We start from the raw sequence: 18,273 nt of genomic DNA on the forward strand, positions 1-18,273 counted from the left end.
TACATATATATATATATATATATATATATATATATATAATCAATGAATTCCAGGGAATTCAAGCTATTTGAGTGGACCAGCCCGTACACTGAATGAAATGATTGTTTTGAAATAATAAGCTGACAAACACCACAAACTGCATATTCTTGAGCTGCTCACAGGCTTGCACTTATTGCATGCTGGGTGGCCAAGAGATAAAGCAGTCAGCATCATGGAGGATGAGTTTATCCTATTAACTCTGTCAACACAGGCTATCAGAGAACAGCAGGCCTTGCGTGTCAAAAGCAGCGAAATATAAATAAAGCAATACTGACTGTGGCACTGTTTAAGAGACATGATAACTTCATAGTTTCATTTAAGGTTAATGATTAATTGTAATGGAGATAATAAACTTAGTGATGCTTTGATAAATAAATAAATAATGTAACTTATAAAATAATGATAAAGTTGCAACAGGAAACTTGCCAGTACTTACCTTAGGACCTTGTCTTCCTGGGTAGCCAGGCAAACCTGGAACACCAAGTTTTCCCTAAAAAAAAAAAGAAAAGAAAAGAAAAAAGAACTAACTCAACACATTTTCATTTTGAGTTTTTTAAACAATCATCATATACAATAACAATAAAGCATTTCACCACCCTGCACAAACTACAAAAGCCTATGGGAGATGTAATGGAGTATTTGGCTGACATTTAAAACTGGCATTCAAAATCAGTTTATGATTATGAGTTCAGTGTCATTTTAAGTTTAATTCACACATATATTAATAATCCCTGACAGATTTTTCCAGGGCTGGTCAGGGCATTTTTAGTACTTTGCCTTTATATTCAACATAATAAGTTTTAAACTGACCTTCTCTCCTGCCATGCCCAAAGAACCAGCCTCTCCAGTGGGACCTGCTTTACCTTTCGGCCCCTCTGGTCCGTCTTCTCCTCTGGGGCCCAGCACGCCAACCTCTCCCTGAACACCAGCAACAATGCACAAACATTATATTAGACATACAACAACTAAAATGGTTAAAACTCACCTCAAATAAGTGATAATTAAGTGATTATAAGTGTTGATTGAAATTAAATGTAACTACTGTAAGTCTTGTTACTCACCTTGTCACCCTTGAGGCCCATGTCACCCTTGAACCCAGGAAAACCATCTTCTCCCTGAAATCAGTCAAATCAGATCAGATCCTTTATTTGGGAAAAATGTAAACTTATGTAGGTTTAAATAAATAAATACCAAAAAGAAATAATATTGGTCATTAAAAAAAAAAAAAAAAAAGTTAAAATGGAATGAAATAACATTGATCAAATTCAGAGCATTTATTTGGATAAAATGTAAACTCATTTAAGTTAATAAAAAATAAATAAAAACAACAACAACAACAATAGTAATAATAGAAAAATTAAGAATAACAACAACAACAATGAAAATAATATTTCATAGACTTTCAAGGTGAAAATCTAATAATACCGATGAAACTTTCAAGCATTTTTTAAAATCTAATTTCTAATACTCCATAAGAACATAATTGATAAATGCTGGCATCTGGTGGCCATAGTGAAAACTGCTGGTACGAGAGATTAAGATTTAATATTTCATACCAATGATGATACATTTTAGAAACAAAAGTCTTGACTATTGTGTGAATGAAACACTGACACTTGGTGGCCAGTACAGAGGATATAGCCTGAAACAGACTGAGCCACAATATTGTATACATACAAAACAATAATTAGAACAGATTACAATTCTGCTATCATTTTTTTTTTCTGCTTATAAATCTCTACTAACGTCCAGTCATATGTGATTTTGCATTATACCACACACTCATTACACCTGATTGAAGCCATTTTTGGTGCAAATAGTCCCTGAAATGGCCTTCCAATTTTAGCTGTTGGCCTGTCATCTGTGTGCCTCATTTTAGAGGCTGAGCCAAGAGCTCAGTAATGGAGACAGGGGACATGGTCATTTGCTTACCTTTTCTCCTGTGTTGCCCTTCAAGCCACGAACGCCCTCTGCACCCTAAACAGACAAAACAATGAATAGAAGCTCTAATGGATAGAATAAAAGCACTACATTTTGATAATAAAGAATCAGTGAGATGAAGAGAATCAAGCCTGTTTACCTTCACGCCTCGGGGACCGGGATAGCCAATGGACCCATGGGGACCTGGGTGGCCCTATAGGAAATGAGTAAATATAATAAGAGTAAATCAATCTGGATTAATAGAGGGGAATTAGGTTTTAAACTTCTAAAGGGGCCACACATTAAGTGTTAATTACAGACAGTGTTAATTATGGGTGTATAGTGGCTTTACACTTGAAATGTGTTCAATAACTTATAATGGCAATTAATTTCGAGACAAACTAAAAATACACTCACAACTGCTCCTTTCTCCCCGGGAGGACCCTCTTTCCCAGGATGACCCTGTGCAAAGATTACAAACAAAAGCAACTTCAGTGAAAGTCTGAAAGTAATGTAAGGCAAATACAGCTGGGTATGTATGGTCTTGTGGATTTAGTGTACAGTAATATACAGTATTCAGAATATACAGTATATATATATAAAAATGCCAGTGTTATGACTATTCCAGTGTAAGAATCTTTTTTGCAGGAATCAAATTTTTAGGGGTTGTACACCACTTAGTATTTAGACTGAGGCAGCAAAAAAAAAAAAGAAAGTACAAAAAATAAAATTAAATAATAAATAAATAAATATGTCATCATACAAAAACATATATTCCCTATTCAAAACTTTGGGCCAGTAAGCTTTTTTTATTTTATTTATTTTTTACTTTTATTCAGCAAGTTAAATTCATCAAAATGATTAAACTAACCAAAAGAGAAAGTAACTACATTTATACTGTTTTAAAAAAAATATACATTTTAAAAATGCTGTTTTTTTGAACATTCTATTTATCAAACGATCCTGAAAAAGTGATAATAATAAGATAATAATAATGTTTCTTGAGCAGCAAATCAGCATATTATGAATGATCACTGAGGGATCATGTGACACTGAAGAGTGGAATAATGGCTGCTGAAAATTCAGCTTTGCCATCACAGAAATAAATAATATTTTAAAATATATTAAAATAGAAAACGTTATTTTATATTGTATTTAATTGTAATGTTCACGATATTTATATAAAATAAATGTAGCCTTATGCAATATAAGAGATTTGTTTTTAAACATTACTTCTAAATCTTAGTGAATGTATATTTTTATTTGTGACATAAACACCCATTACAATAACACTACAATAAACACAATAAAAAAAAAAAATTAAAAAAAAACATAAACATATATATTCTTAGAATATTTTACCATAAATATTTTTGTTCCAAAAATAAATAATAATAAATATATAATTTTATGGACCACAGTGGAATTTCATTTCCCAGAATGCTACATTTAAAGTCTTCAAAATGTCAATTCACATGAAACAGGCTGAAATCAAAGAAGGTCTCTGTTTTTGCATGTTGTGTTGGACTAATGAAAGCCCTCTGTCGGGTCTGTGTTGAATTTCTTTGAACTGCAATTCAGTAAATTCCACTTCCTGTCATTCCAATTCAAATTTCAATTTATGGATTGAAAGAGAGCCAACACTTTAATTCTAAATTGTGCGAGGTAAATATATTCCCCTCAAGCCAGGATCATCATCAAGCTGGTTATTGGCTAATGATGTGTGATGATATAAAGTATTTTTGATATGAACTTGGAGATTTAGTTGAGGGGAGAATATGAAATAAAGAAAAATCCCCTTACAGGAGGCCCATCAGCCCCAGCCAGTCCATGGAGCCCTTGTTTCCCACTGGGACCCTATGAGAGAGAGAGAAAGAGAAATAAAAAAGAGGTTAAGTGAGAAAAGAAGGAAGAAAAAGAAGAGGGAGGAAAAACACACAATTAAAGCTGCAAGTGCGAGTGCTTATAACTTTTATAAGCAGTTCAATCATAAAGTACTTCATTATCATCTTTTTCCTCTTGGTAAAGAAGATATCTAATCATACAGTATGTCTGGAAACACTCCACCTCTTCTGGAGTCACATTTCAGACTCTCTGGCCTCCTTCCAGGAGCCCTGACAAAATGCTTGTCTGAGAGTCTAACCAATGACAGTTATGTGTGTAAGCATATCTCCTGCTTGTCAAAGCATTAGCGAGTCTTGAGGTGTGTGTGTGTGTGTGTGTGTGTGTGTGTGTGTGGTTTTCCACTAGTCAGCAGTGATCTGTGAGCAACATACAGCTCAGAAACCGAGGAGTCTGATGAATCGTTTATAGGGTTAGGGCAGAAAAAATGCCGTCTGTAATAACAAAGACGATGGCTGCCGGGGTGGCCAGCTCTCATTCACAAACTCACTTTCTCTCCAGGTGGACCGATCGGGCCTTGAGGACCAGGCAGACCCTGCAAGACAAGATTTCAGAAGTCAGATAGTACAATATGGAGTCTTCAGGGGAAATATGATAGTAAAGTTTATATGGGAAAAAACAGTATGAGCACCCCTCAGTCAAATCTGAAAAAGAATTTCAAAAAGGATACATTATTCTGTGCGTGACTGTGTGAATATACGAGTCCTGTACTCTAGAAACACACTTACGGAATTTGGATGCAGATTTAGATTAATGGCTCTACCAGATTTCTCTTTCTCTTACTTTTTCTGTCACATTCTTTTAATGACAGTTCATTGAGCTCCACCTTTAACTGAATACAACAGAAAATGTGTAAAAAAGCATGTAACGAACCAATGAAATCACTGTGTTGACATATTTCCAAATAAAATAGGAAGATGGTGTGGGAGATATCGAAGGGGTGGTTTCCCTTTTTCTTTTTAAACTAGCCAAAAAGCTATAGCAAATGTATGTCACAGTCATGAACATGATATGCTAATTGCTAGTCAGTTGTGTATTGGGGGAGGGACTTTTTCATTCTGGGAAGCATCCGATTGGACAAAATCACATTACATGAACTTATACCATGGTCTGTCCGAATACTCGATTCTGATTGGCTGGCAGGTATGCATTAAAACCGTTCCATATTAGTGCGCTGCTTTAATTAATGCACACACACACACACATACACATGTCTGGTCAGCTATCCTTGTGGGGACTCTCCATAGGTGTACGCACATAAACACAGTGAGAGGGAGAGAGATAAGAGATCGCAGATTGCGCTGTGCACACACAAACTTAATGTCAGTGCTGCCCCGCAACTTTTATTAATAAAATACCATACTAGATCGCTACATTATATTTCTCAGCAAGGAGGGCTGTTTTTGAAGTAACTAAACAGCTTCATTGTTTGTAGAGAGAGATGCGCAGACACAGGTAACTCACACACAACTGTCATCTCTCTCTCTCTCTCTCTCTCTCTCTCTCTCTCTCTCTCTCGATCGATCGATATTTCATTCAAATAAATGCTATAATTCATTCAAATAAATGTGGTCTTACCGCACTATTTAATCTCTGTATCTGATATGAAGCGGGCAGAATGCGAGAGCTAACGAGTCGTAACTGACAAAAATAACCGCCTTTTTTACCCTTCCTGTTAAATATTTGCGCTGCTAACATCATAAACAGCTTTTAAGTTGTCAATGCTGGCAAATGACCATGGTATAAGCGGCATAATGCACGGCTAGCTGTGCATTAAATGATTTTAATGCACTTCGCAGAAGCAACCACCCTCCACTTTGCATCGGGTGGTTCTTGGCCTCCACGTGGTGCATTAAAATCGTTTAATGCACAGCTAGCCGTGCATTATCCCTTACATGAATCATCCATATTTTTGGTCCATTTACACTACTGTTCAAAAGTTTGGCATCAGCAAGGCTGCATTTATTTGAATATATTTTCAAATGTAATTTATACCTGTGATGCAATGCTGAATTGGTCTCATGACCCTTTAGAAATCATTCTAATATGCTGATTTGCTGCTCAAGAAACATTTATTATTATTGTTGAAAACGGTTGTGCTGCATAATAGTTTTGTAAACCGTGATACATTTTTTTGCAGGATTTGTTTTGATGAGTAGAAAGTTTAAAAGAACAGCATTTCTTTGAAATAGAAACTTTTAACATTATAAATTTAATTTATTGAATTTGTACAATAATTTACAATTTAATGTGTACTTGCTAAATAAAAGTATTAATTTCTTTAAATAAATCTACCCTTTTGAACAGTACTGTGCAAACAGTATATCTACAAGATATTATTTTTGTCAACTTTTAGGAGTTCACTGGTGTGTAGATTACTTCGAAGCTAATAGACAAAGTCTAAAGGCCACAAAAATGTAATGGAAAATGGGAACTGAAAGATTCTTGTTTAGAAAAAACACAACCAGGTTGTCTAAGAGAAAGTCAGAGAGAGAGAGAGAGAGAGAGAGAGAGAGAGAGAGAGAGAGAGAGAAATAGCAGACTGACAAAAGATGATCAATAGACTGATACCTACATGTGGACCGGGGTTACCCTGTTGTCCATGCGGTCCAGGCTCTCCTTGAGGACCCTGTTAGAACCATTTAAAAAAACACTTTAGTACACAACACTATTATTATTCCTACACTTCACTGCTCCAGGGAGCCTATGTCATTTTATAAAGATATGAAAAACAGTCCCAGTACCTCAAACTCCAAAAATACTCTACATGTTAAACAACAGACACGTGAAAATTGCAAATCCATATTTTTCCATTGGCCTTCCTTCCTGAATTGCACAGACTACTGTAATAAAATCTATAATAGCAGCGTTAAACTACTGGCAAAGAGGAAGAGACACAGAGATGGGTAAAAATTCATAACAAACTGCATATTGTAAGTAAGGAGGTTGTAGTTAGTAGTTACCTTGAGTAAATGGAAAGCTGATAAATTATGATAATATAACATTTCTTTGTTTTTATTTTATTGAAATTAACTCCAGTGCAACTTCTAGCGTTTAATAAACCTAAATGAGCTGATTTGCTAGCTATGAAGTTGGACCAAACATGTATGTATACTGATGCGTAACTGTGATCTATGTGATACAACAGAAATACTTACTCATAAAATTAATGACAACACAATCAGTTAAGTCACTGTTATGGCTATTTATTAGTTAATTCAAAGTTGGTGCTTTTTGTCAATTTAAATTATTTTGAAAATTAGTTTTATTTTTTATTATTTATATTGTTTTATTTTTAATCAGTCAATCTCATGGACCAACCAAAAAACCTCACAGACCACATTTTGTGAACAAATGAATAAGAAACGCACAGAATCATGGTGAAAACATTACTATTAGTACTGAATAGCTGCGTGAATCCTACACTTCCTGTCTTGCATATTTTAGTGGCAGACTTCATACCTTCTTAATTTCAGCACTTCCCAGTCAAAGCTCACCCCCTGCTGCCACGGTAACAGTGACATTAGCTCTCTCCTGCCAGGCCCACTGTGTTTCTCTTATCTAAAAGCCTTATTTAGATATGACCTTTGCTCGGAACAATAATTATGTTTCAGAGTGGTCAGAGGTTGTCAGTTAACCAGGAAGCCCCTTCATGGGGCCTAGAGACGAGAAGCACACTATTAAACAGTGGAGAAAAAATCCTTACCATATTTCCTTTAGGGCCAGGTGGTCCATCCAATCCAGGAAGACCCTGCATGTGTATAAAACAGAGGTGTCTAGCTGTGAGTTTCATGTTATTTGGACAGTTGCAATTAAGCAAGTGTGGTGTTTATGGTACATACACGCTGTCCAGAGGTACCAGGAGAACCTCTGGGGCCCAGCAGTCCTCTTGGACCCTGGTAATCAATAAAAGAGACATATTGTGAGAATTAATCAGACTGTTATACTGAACACAAGTGGTCTTCAGGCCAAAAGACCTCTTGGTGGACAGAGATATGGAGCATAAAGCCCTTTTACATATGTGTTGTATTTTGAGTTACAACAAGTACCATATTAATGTATACATTTACACGAGATCTGGCCAAACGTTCTTCTATGAAGAGCCAAAAAACTAATTTCATTGAGGGCTGTGGACTGAAAGTAAATGTTGCAGTATATCCAACAATAGGTAACACTTTATAATAACTTTCATTAATAAATAATTAACAAACATTATATAATGTAAACATGTATAAACATTTGCAAATGATGAATAGTTTCCACTTTAGATTGGGTACTGCAAAAACACGAACAAATAATTCATAGTAATAATAATAATTATTTGTTAAAGGGGTCATATGATGCGATTTCAAGTTTTCCTTTCTTCATGTAAGTTAAAATGCTTACAAATGTCATTAAACTTTCAATTCTAAATGATCAAGCACTTATTGAGAATCTACAAATGATTTTACCCGATGTTATAAATTGATTAAAAGCTTGTGTTAATGCACAACATTTTAGCTGCTGTTGAGGTGTGATACAGGTAAGGTTAGGGACAGGTTTGGTGGTATAGGTAGGTTTAAGGGTCAACAGTGTACAGGGGTCAGTTTGATTATTATAAGGGAACACGGTTCAATCTGTTTATATTATTTTGTTGTGATAAATGAACAAGTATTTTCTTTTAAAAAATGATTTGTTTTCCCCTGTTTATTTATAATTCAAGGAATATCCTGTTTAATGATATACTGAAGAGTAGTTTACTAATGTGAGTGCTGAGGCAATAAAAAAAACTTTTTTTGCACCAAAATTACAATCTGCTATGTTTTTAGCAAGCATTTAGCTAAACATAACCAGCCACCCTTTACACAAACCTTGTTACGTAAGTCAAATGCCCATAAAGATACTAAATGATTAGTAATTGCTTATGAACATTTACAAATGATGAATAGTTTCAACTTTAGATTGGCTACTGCAAAAACATGAACAAATGATTAATAAATGATTAGTAAAGGTAAAATTCAGGTCTTTCGGGACACATTTTGCCATTGAGATGACTGTTCATAAAGCTATTGATGATTAGTAAACATTTATAAACATTTGAAAATGATGAATAGTTTCCACTTTAGATTGGGTACTGCAAAAACACGAACAAATAATTAATAGTAATAATAATAATTATTTGTTAAGATTTGTAAATAGAGGTCTACACAACAAACAAAGACCAACAAATGAAGATCATATGAACTGAAAGTTTACTGACATTTGTAAGCATTTCAATTTACATTAAATAATCATATGTTAATCATAATGTTTAGTAAGTTCATTAGTAAACATTAACAAGAACATTATCTCATATTTCTAGCTATGAATATATATATATATATATATATATATATAAACTAATGATATGTTAAGCATTATATAATGTTTGTTAATGATTTATAAATGAAAGTTATTATAAAGTGTTACCCAACAATATTATATTAAAATTTACATTTCAAAAATTGTATTCACCTAAATCGCATTAATCCCGTCTTGTGATATGGCATGGCAGAACAAATCAAAAGGCATCATGGACCAGCTTTGGCCCACAGGCCCTGGTTTAGGAATTAGTATAGGTATATATTGTGATTTATATACTTTATGATGATGATTAAACTACAATATTATTAAAATGTTATCATTATTGATGAGTCATTTAAATGTGCATTACATTTTTTTATTTTTTTTTAAGTGGAAGAAACATTCTGCTGAGCTTTAGCTGTGGTTGAAGTTAACTCTATATTTTTGTTGAATGCAAATTAAATGTTTTTCACTACAATTTTTTTTAAATACCTGGTGGATTTCCTGTAGTTACATTGTATAACAGTAACATTTTTCAAAAGTATGTATACTTTGTCGTCTAGACTGCTTAGAGCTTCATATTAAAATTATCTTAAAGGAAAAATAAAGGTTAATTATTATTTTTAGTCAGCACAAAACACAAAGTTTAAGAAAGGACACCCTGAATATGCTTTTTTTATTAATTCAAAATGGTTTGCAACTATGCAAAACAGAAACAAAGGCACATTGGGTTTTTTGCTGTAGATCCAGACGTTCACTACATCAACTGGGGGACTCGCTCCAATTAGATTCCAAATCTTCAGGGCTGATTCTGTTATTTGTAAGATTTCTGCTGAAGGAGTATTTAGTCAAAAAGCGTATAAAATATGTGAGACCATTAATTAGTGTGTCGTAAAAAAAAAAGAGAAAGAAAGAGAGCTGGAGAAAATAGAAAACTACTGTGCTCCTTTCCTGTACAGAGACATTACCTTGATGAGCAATGAGCAACAAATACTGAGATTTGAGGTGGAAAGAGCAGGGTGGGGCATGAAGAGTGATTATAGTTGGCAGTCATGGTCTTTTAGGCAAGTGAAGTTAATAACCCTCACATTCTGTCCTGTGAGCCCCAAGGACCAAAAACATGCTTAACGTTGAGCTATCAAGTTGATACACTTTTCCTAATTAGATTATACACAAAGTTTTAACTCGATAATACACACCTTACATGGAAAGGTCACATTACTTGTGTTTGGGGTCTCAGAGACTTCAGGTAATATTGTGAAATATTATTCAGATTCAAAATAAATGGTTATATTTTAATATATAATTTATTAAAATTGCTGAAAAAGAGGTGCTCTACCAACAGAAGAGGAGGTGCAACCAAAAATCAAAAAGTCATGTTAATTAGAAAAGGTGCAACACTCACTCTTGAAGAAATCCAACTTTACTGGTTAAAATACATGTGATGTTTCAGCCATTATCCAGGCCTTCATCAGGTCTGATGAAGGCCTGAATAACGGCTGAAACGTCACATGTATTTTAACTTTCAGGTCTGATGAAGGCCTGAATAATGGCTGAAACGTCACATGTATTTTAACCAATAAAGTTGGATTTCTTCAAGAGTGAGTGTTGCATCTTTTCTAATTGACAGTATATAATTTATTGCCATGATGGTAAAACTGAATTTTCAGCAGCCATTACTCCAAAATCTTTAGTGTCACATGTTCTCTACAAATCATTCTAATATACTGATTTGGTGCTCAAAATATGACAAGGGAATACAAAATGTAAATGGAGATGGAGATGCTTACACTTTCTCCTGGCATTCCTCTCTGTCCAATCTCACCATCCTCACCCTGCAGACAAGAGCACAGACATGCTTGTCAACGTGTCTGCACACCTATGCAAGTACATATGAATCCAAATAAGAAATGAATGTGTCACTTGGTCAAACGCACCCTTGGTCCGTCCTCTCCTGGAGGGCCTGGTAAGCCAATGGGACCTGCCTCACCCTAAAAGAAAAAGAAAAAGAAAGAGATGAAATGACAGAGGCAGAAAAAGAGTAAATGTATTATTACTGTCCCTGTCTGCCTGCCTGCTTTTGGCTCCATGCATTGCTAGGGCCCATGACCACTATTTATAAGACTGCATCCCTATAAGAAGAGGCTATAACATAGCGGGGCCTGTAATTACCCAGGGCAGGATTAGGAGGACAGCACTATTTCCACTTGGCTGGAAATATACACGGCTCCCTGTGATCTGCGGGCCTTTTTCACTATACTAGCCCAGGCCAAGCAAGTCACACTCTGCTGTGCCTAGCAAGGGCAGCTTTCATTTGCAACAGGAACGCAAGCATGCCAAACAACCCCAGTCCTACTATAATGAGTTCAACTTCTCCTGCCACTATGACTGTCAGCATGCTAAACAAAACGTACAGCGGCAGACATGGAACATTATAAAAATGCACTCGGTCTTGGCAGGAGCCGAAAAGAAGCTTTTCAAATAAAGTTAAGGCAATACAGTAGACTTCTCTAGGAAAACCGCTGCTGAGGCATGAAATGAAACCAGGCAAGAATTGTTCCCATAATCATAAAGTGCTGTTCGAGACAAGCTGGAAGTTTGATAACTGAGCATTAAAAATAAATTTTTCTCACGGGTGGTGGTCAGGCTTGCATTCTGCTGTCTAGAACAATTCCGTTTCATTTCAAGAATTACAACAATGATGAGAATGCTCAGCAGCACTTACCCTGTGTCCCTTCTCACCAGGTACACCAGGAAGTCCATCAAATCCTCGGTCTCCCTGCAAGACAGCAATCACAACAATGAGAATAAAAATAGGGCTGTCAAAGTTAAAACATAAGTGCATCATTCTGTAATGTTTTTAATGCATTTATTACACTGTGTTGTTGTGCACTGATTTAAAAATATATATGTGTGTGTGTGTGTGTGTGTGTGTGTGTGTGTGTGTGTGTGTGTGTGTGTGTGTGCATGCTTAACTGGACCTACAAATAAAGTTTGTAATCACAAATATTATTTAGCATATATTTACACAATAATTTTTCAAATTAATGTTAAAAAATAGGTATATTTAAAAAATATATATATTTCATGGGATCTTTTTTTACCAAGTATTATCAAGGCCAGGGGGTCATAGATATAAAAAAAAACAATACATCTGGCCTTTTTTTTTCTTCTGAGGATAAAATAGGCACTTATAGCTATTATTTAGGCCTAAACTGCAAATTATCAGACCAATGTTTTTGTTTATCATTTACTTAATAACTTAGTAAATCATAAAAACATTAGCCTGATCATTTGATAATTATTGATATAATTCCATAACATTATCAATGTTATAACAACTTTTAATTTAAATAAACTTCCTTAAATTAACAATTGTCACATAATTACATTATAACAAATAAAACAGTGAAAAAAACATATGCTGCACTAATTGCATTATTAATTATGATTTTTTTTTTTTTTTTTTTTTGAAATGAACTCATTAATTCAAAATCAGTAATTATATAACACAGTCACACAGTAACAAACACTCCCCATTCCCTGCTTTCAATACAAAAGAAGCAGTTCTGAAACCTCAAGCAGTGCTAACCGTGTGAAAGCGGAGGTTTTGAGTCAGAGGTGATTTTACCTTGGCTCCCGATTCTCCAGGAATTCCTCTGGCTCCATCAGCTCCATTTCGGCCCTGTAAAACCAAGTCGCATTATCAGCCTGATGTTATGTGCTACGAGCAGGTTAACGCGCTTAACATATGCTTTAAACAACTGCAGAATCATTGTGAGACAGGAGATGACGTGAAGCAAGTGAGTAGGCCTACACACAACTTAAACAAGGCGTCTACAGCACATTTGGGGATTGAGTAATTGTGGCAATTTGACTCATTTAAAACGAAACTGTGAATAAACTGTGTCAAAGGAGAATCTGAGAAATGTTTGGCACTAAAACTGGCAGATGTGGATGTGAATCCAACAGACATATGTCATTCAGTTAAGCTGAAACAGGTAAATTAAGGTCGAGGCTAACAGGCACAGACAGTTTCAAGGAAAATCTGGTGCGCGGTTGGAGAAAAAACAGTGGGCTTCTTGCGTAGAGCCTTTCAGCTTCACTTTGCCAGAGTACTTCAGCAGCAGTGTTGCAGATGTATTATGTATGCCACCTTTTTGCTTTTTCAATGTCATGCCACAATCAAACACTACCAGAGGTATAAAGTATTGGAGTAAATGTAATTAGTTACTGTACTTGAGTATCTTTTCAGGTACTTTGTAGTTGTACGGAGTATCAAAGATATTAGCAACTTTTACTCTTTACTTCACTACATTTTTGAATGAGTATCTGTTTAACATTATTTTATTTATCCATTATACTGAAGATACCTTTTTGAAATATATTGTTTTTTTGTTTGTTTGTTTTGGTTTGTAATTTTGAGGTCTTCAGTTTTATTTTAAATAAAATAAACGTGATTGCTCTCCACACTACCAACTCACAGCATGAACAGATTTTTCCTATTCTTACCCTCTTGCCTAGTTTTCCAGCTGGTCCAGTAGGTCCTTGAAGTCCTCTTGGTCCCTTAAAAACACACAACATTCTGTAATGAAAGCGTACTGCTAAATGACAAATGCAAAGCAGTGTTGAAAATGAAGTAAAAGTAATTGTTAAATTGTTACTTTTTATGTAATGTAACCCTTCAAGCCTAATACTTCTTCCTCACCATCAGCTGACTGAGACTCTCCCTGCTCCAGAGAAGAAGTGCATATATATATTTTTTTTTTACACTAGAAAGTGCTATTTTACTGCGGATGTGTGTTTATCTCCCCAGCATATTTTACATTCAATTGCATATAAGCTTTACCATGAAAAGAAGCACGCTAATTGTTATGACAGCATTAAAGCTTTCAGATCTCTGATGCAACACCCTAATTCTGTTAATTTATCCACAACAAATAATGACTACAACTGGATTCCACTTTGCTTTCTTTTTGTCATTTAAAAGCAGCATTTTTAGAGACATAATTTCGGGGTGGGCCTAAAGAAAACATAGTCACTGATAAGCACATCTTGTGTGTATATATATATATATATCAGTACATAAAGTTTGGGGTCAAAAAGTTCAAAAGTTTGGGTTCGGAAGATACAGTTTTCAGCAGCCATTACTCCAGTCTTCAGTGTCACAAGATCCTTCAGAAATCATTCTAATATGCTGATTTGCAGCTCAAGAAACATTTCTTACTATTATCAATGTTGAGAACAGTTGTGCTGCTTTTTATGGAAACCATGATACATTTTTTTCAGGACTATTTGACAAATATAAAGTTTAAAAGAACAGCATTTATTTCAAATCGAAATATTGTGTAGCATTATAACTGTCTTTACCAGCACTTTTGATCAGCTTTATTGGATTCTAGCTAAATAATATTAATTTCTTTCAAAACTTTTGAATGGTAGTGCAGATGGTAGTGAATCTCAGGAATACTCATATCATTGTTCTATAAATTAGGATTACAATTAGGATTAAAGCTGTTAAAACAGGTTGTTAAAATGTAGAGGCAGTCACCTGTGGGCCAGGATCTCCACTTTCCCCTTTAGCACCAGATGCACCAGGACCACCCTGAAACACACACATACACATGAGTTTTACGTCTCACACACCTCTCTAAACACCAATATCATATGCGTGGAGCTGTGTTTGGGTCACACGCTGGCTACCCAAACAAATTCCTCTGCCATTGCTTTTAAAGGGCATTTGATTTGGAGGCAGAAAAGCGGAAAAGAATGAGAGAAATTCTAGTGGCATTCTTATATGATTCATCTCAAGAGGATGAAATACAGAAACACAAAAATGACAAAAGAATTCTGAGAAGGGAATGTGAAAACAAACTGCAGACAGCCTGAAAGCACATCAGCACCAAAGAACTGTTCATTTTCTGGACATAAATCATAGCGAGATGAAAGTAACACATGTTCCTATCAGTGTTTGTGTGATGTCAACTGGAGGGAATTGGGTTCAAAAGGAAGACACAAGAAAAGAAAAGAGACATTCATGAAGGTAAATTTTGCATGCATGTGGCTTTTAGATCATGTTTATTTTCTGTGCTCTTATGTGCCCCTCATCTACATAATATAAATAAAATGTAAATTAAAAAAATATAATAATAATAATAATAATAAATTAAATGCATTTAAACTGAACAAGCATCACAATTCCTGAACTTTTTTTCACAACTTAATTTCATTGGCTGCAATATATTTAGGTTTGTAAAACTGTTTTTAAAATAATAATAATAATAAAAAAATAAATAAAAAATCTGATTGACACAAACACATTGGAAACTGATTAAAGCATTTTCAAAATCTAACATCACCTATTCATGCGATTTATTTAATTCATGTTTTTTTTATAAATAGATATGTTTTGCTTTATATTAATATATTTATATTTCTTGGTGCATTACAATTACTAACTAACTAATTAAATAAATAATAGCAGCAAATGTTCGGTAAAAAGATCAAATTTGTAAAAATGTATTCAACATATGAAGTGAATGTGGTATGAACAGAACATTTTTATTTTAAAACAACATTTTATTTTGTTGAAAAGGAATAACTTTGTTTCATTGTTTTCCTCAAATTAAATTGTCTATGCCATTTAGAAGTGGTACACTTACTACAGGGCCGGAACGTCCCGTCAATCCCATTGGACCAGGTGGTCCCCTCATAGTCAACTGCAGCAACAAAGCAAATGGTCAAAAAAAAGGTTTGCAAACCTGAAATTAACAGCAGTAGAGTACATAAGTTGAGTTCATAAGTGTTACTGGCAACTGATCCATTTCCATGTACCATACAGTGTTATGAGAACTATAAACCTGTCTTGGTTTTAACAGTATATTTTAAACTTGCTCATATTCATTATCTGCACCTAACACACTTGTTTCAGCCAAAAAACAAAAACAAAAAAAACATTCAGGGCAACATGAACAAGGGTACACACCCGGGTCTGGGCAAGGATGGCTTGGGCCTGAGCTTCTTGTGCCGTCACCACTGGACCTTTTGAAGCTTCTCCACCAGCGCGGAACTGTCAGAGAAACATCCACAAACACAGAAATTGCAAGTTTATTTCAGTACTTTTACTGCATGCTGGAATTAAGAGGGGCCACTGGAGTCCCTACGACATAAAGCGGCTTCAACGGTCTTGTCATTATGGGTTTGCATCTGGGCTGCAAAGAGCCAGTTTGTGTAGAGTTAATGTAGACTGTTTGGTGTAGCGTGAGTGCAGTGGGGTTACAGGGTGGGGTTAGGGCTTTTTGCAGCTGTAACAATTCATAACCTACTTGGACGTTTACAATGATAGTAATTTGTCTGATGTTAGAGGAAGTGGCCATTTGCAGCTGATTTTGAGATATGTTTGGTGGTTTCTCTAAGAATGTGGCCTAGAAAATCTTGTCCTTAATCAGAATCATTGGAAATGTATGGGTTGGACAAGCTTACCGGCAACATGAGGATGGTGCCAGAGGGCCCCGGAGCTCCATCTGCGCCTGGCAAACCAGGACGACCAGGAGGGCCCTGAGAGAAGAAGAGAGAAGGAGAAATCAAGGAGGGAGAAGAGAAGGAAATGAGCCATAAAGTGTGTGGAAAACAAACGTGAAAATGGCTGTACAAAATAGAAAACTATTGGCATGGAAAGAGATTCTTTCTTTAAAGTTTAAAATACACCAATCCGCTCATGAGCAAAGGAAAAATACTGTAGGATCATTTTAAATTGTCGGTTAGGTCACCTAAATCTACTCAAAATCCCTAAACAGTCCACAAAAACAAAAGCTTGACTAAATTCTTTTGAGAAAAATGTTGTGGCGCTTTCGCAAATTGCACCTAAACTGCGGGAGATTTCCACAGCGTTCCTTACACCCGAAATCAAAAAATAGCTAATGTGCTAAAGCCCATCATTATCCCATAATAATACACTTGTTTATTTCGCTTTATATTTACACAGAGGTTTATGTATGTTTTGTGTTGTTTATAGCTCCTTTCATTGCACTGTTTATTTGTGTGTGTGCTCGTAATGTAACTGACACCCCACAAGAAAAGCGGGGAGGACTATAACACATGCACACATATGATGGAATGCTGCTAGGGTAGTTTTGGGAAGAGATCTCTTTAGCAAGCATGTCACGCTCCTCTTGTAGATGGCTCACTTTAAATTGTTCCCATATGACGGTGTAATTGTGTGAGTGCATGTGTGTGTGTTTTAAGGCTGGGCAAACGTTCTTTCTATGTACCATATACACTGACACCTAGCGCACATGTGCTTCTGTATATAAATCAGTGAGGATGTGCTCTGTAAAAGGGTCAGGCTATCAAGGGTAGTGGCCATCGTTGCTAATTAGGCATTTTCAGCTACAGATTTTGCCCTTGTACGAGGAGGAAATGATGGACATCAAAGCGAGTGGTAAATCACTTCCCCTCACAGACAAAAAGTACGAAAATACTTTTCCGTAAAGAGGAAAAAAATCCAGCTGTTTGTTAATTTCCGACCAGCTTTTCTCTGTGTACTAGTCAACAGAGCGCATTTACTATTCTGAAAAATGGTGCCGACATAAGGATCTATGGGAGAATGAGTATGTGTTAATGTGTATGAGAGGTTATAAGGTCTGCTGTTCCTCTGGAAGTGTTATTAGAGTGAGGATTTATAAGCAGATCTGGTTTCAACGTGGCCTCCCAGGTCTTTGTAATACACACACATCTGCTCATTCACATAGTTACAACATGCTGCTTGCCATTGGCTTATTCTCTTGATGCTTTAAACAATGTAAACTTTACCATTGTCTTCATGTGGAAGTAAACAACTACTAACTCCTCTAACAAATTGAGAAAAAGGATTGTGAAAGTTCTGACAGGGCTACCTATAACTGGTATATACTATATATTCACTTTAATGGCATAGAAAAGGACCTATACATTGCCATTAAAGTGAAATTTCTGAACCTAAACATAGGAGCCTGATAAAAATGCTCATTTTAGAAGAAATTTTCAGATGGCACTTAGAGGCTTTTGCATCTGAACTCTTCATATATTAATCAAGATATATTAAAAATATAT

At 35.3% G+C, this 18,273-nt stretch overlaps 1 protein-coding gene across 1 annotated transcript in view; it reads right to left on the reverse strand.

Moving 5' to 3' along the window:
• Positions 1-18,273, reverse strand: part of col11a1b (collagen, type XI, alpha 1b) — an 87,387-nt gene that overhangs the window by 33,607 nt on the left and 35,507 nt on the right. The window contains exons 12-31 of the mRNA XM_016475807.1: positions 16,666-16,740; positions 16,169-16,252; positions 15,846-15,902; positions 14,735-14,788; positions 13,696-13,749; positions 12,815-12,868; positions 11,909-11,962; positions 11,121-11,174; positions 10,974-11,018; positions 7,704-7,757; positions 7,568-7,612; positions 6,437-6,490; positions 4,352-4,396; positions 3,763-3,816; positions 2,377-2,421; positions 2,120-2,173; positions 1,972-2,016; positions 1,101-1,154; positions 850-957; positions 476-529 (exon numbers count right to left, since the gene is read on the reverse strand). Of these exons, the coding sequence (XP_016331293.1) occupies positions 476-529; positions 850-957; positions 1,101-1,154; positions 1,972-2,016; positions 2,120-2,173; positions 2,377-2,421; positions 3,763-3,816; positions 4,352-4,396; positions 6,437-6,490; positions 7,568-7,612; positions 7,704-7,757; positions 10,974-11,018; positions 11,121-11,174; positions 11,909-11,962; positions 12,815-12,868; positions 13,696-13,749; positions 14,735-14,788; positions 15,846-15,902; positions 16,169-16,252; positions 16,666-16,740 (1,143 nt within the window). The remainder of the gene's footprint in view (positions 1-475; positions 530-849; positions 958-1,100; positions 1,155-1,971; positions 2,017-2,119; positions 2,174-2,376; positions 2,422-3,762; positions 3,817-4,351; positions 4,397-6,436; positions 6,491-7,567; positions 7,613-7,703; positions 7,758-10,973; positions 11,019-11,120; positions 11,175-11,908; positions 11,963-12,814; positions 12,869-13,695; positions 13,750-14,734; positions 14,789-15,845; positions 15,903-16,168; positions 16,253-16,665; positions 16,741-18,273) is intronic.

Source organism: Sinocyclocheilus anshuiensis, unplaced genomic scaffold, assembly GCF_001515605.1.
Source record: "Sinocyclocheilus anshuiensis isolate Anshui unplaced genomic scaffold, SAMN03320099.WGS_v1.1 scaffold1105, whole genome shotgun sequence".
NCBI classification, from domain to species: Eukaryota; Metazoa; Chordata; class Actinopteri; order Cypriniformes; family Cyprinidae; genus Sinocyclocheilus; species Sinocyclocheilus anshuiensis.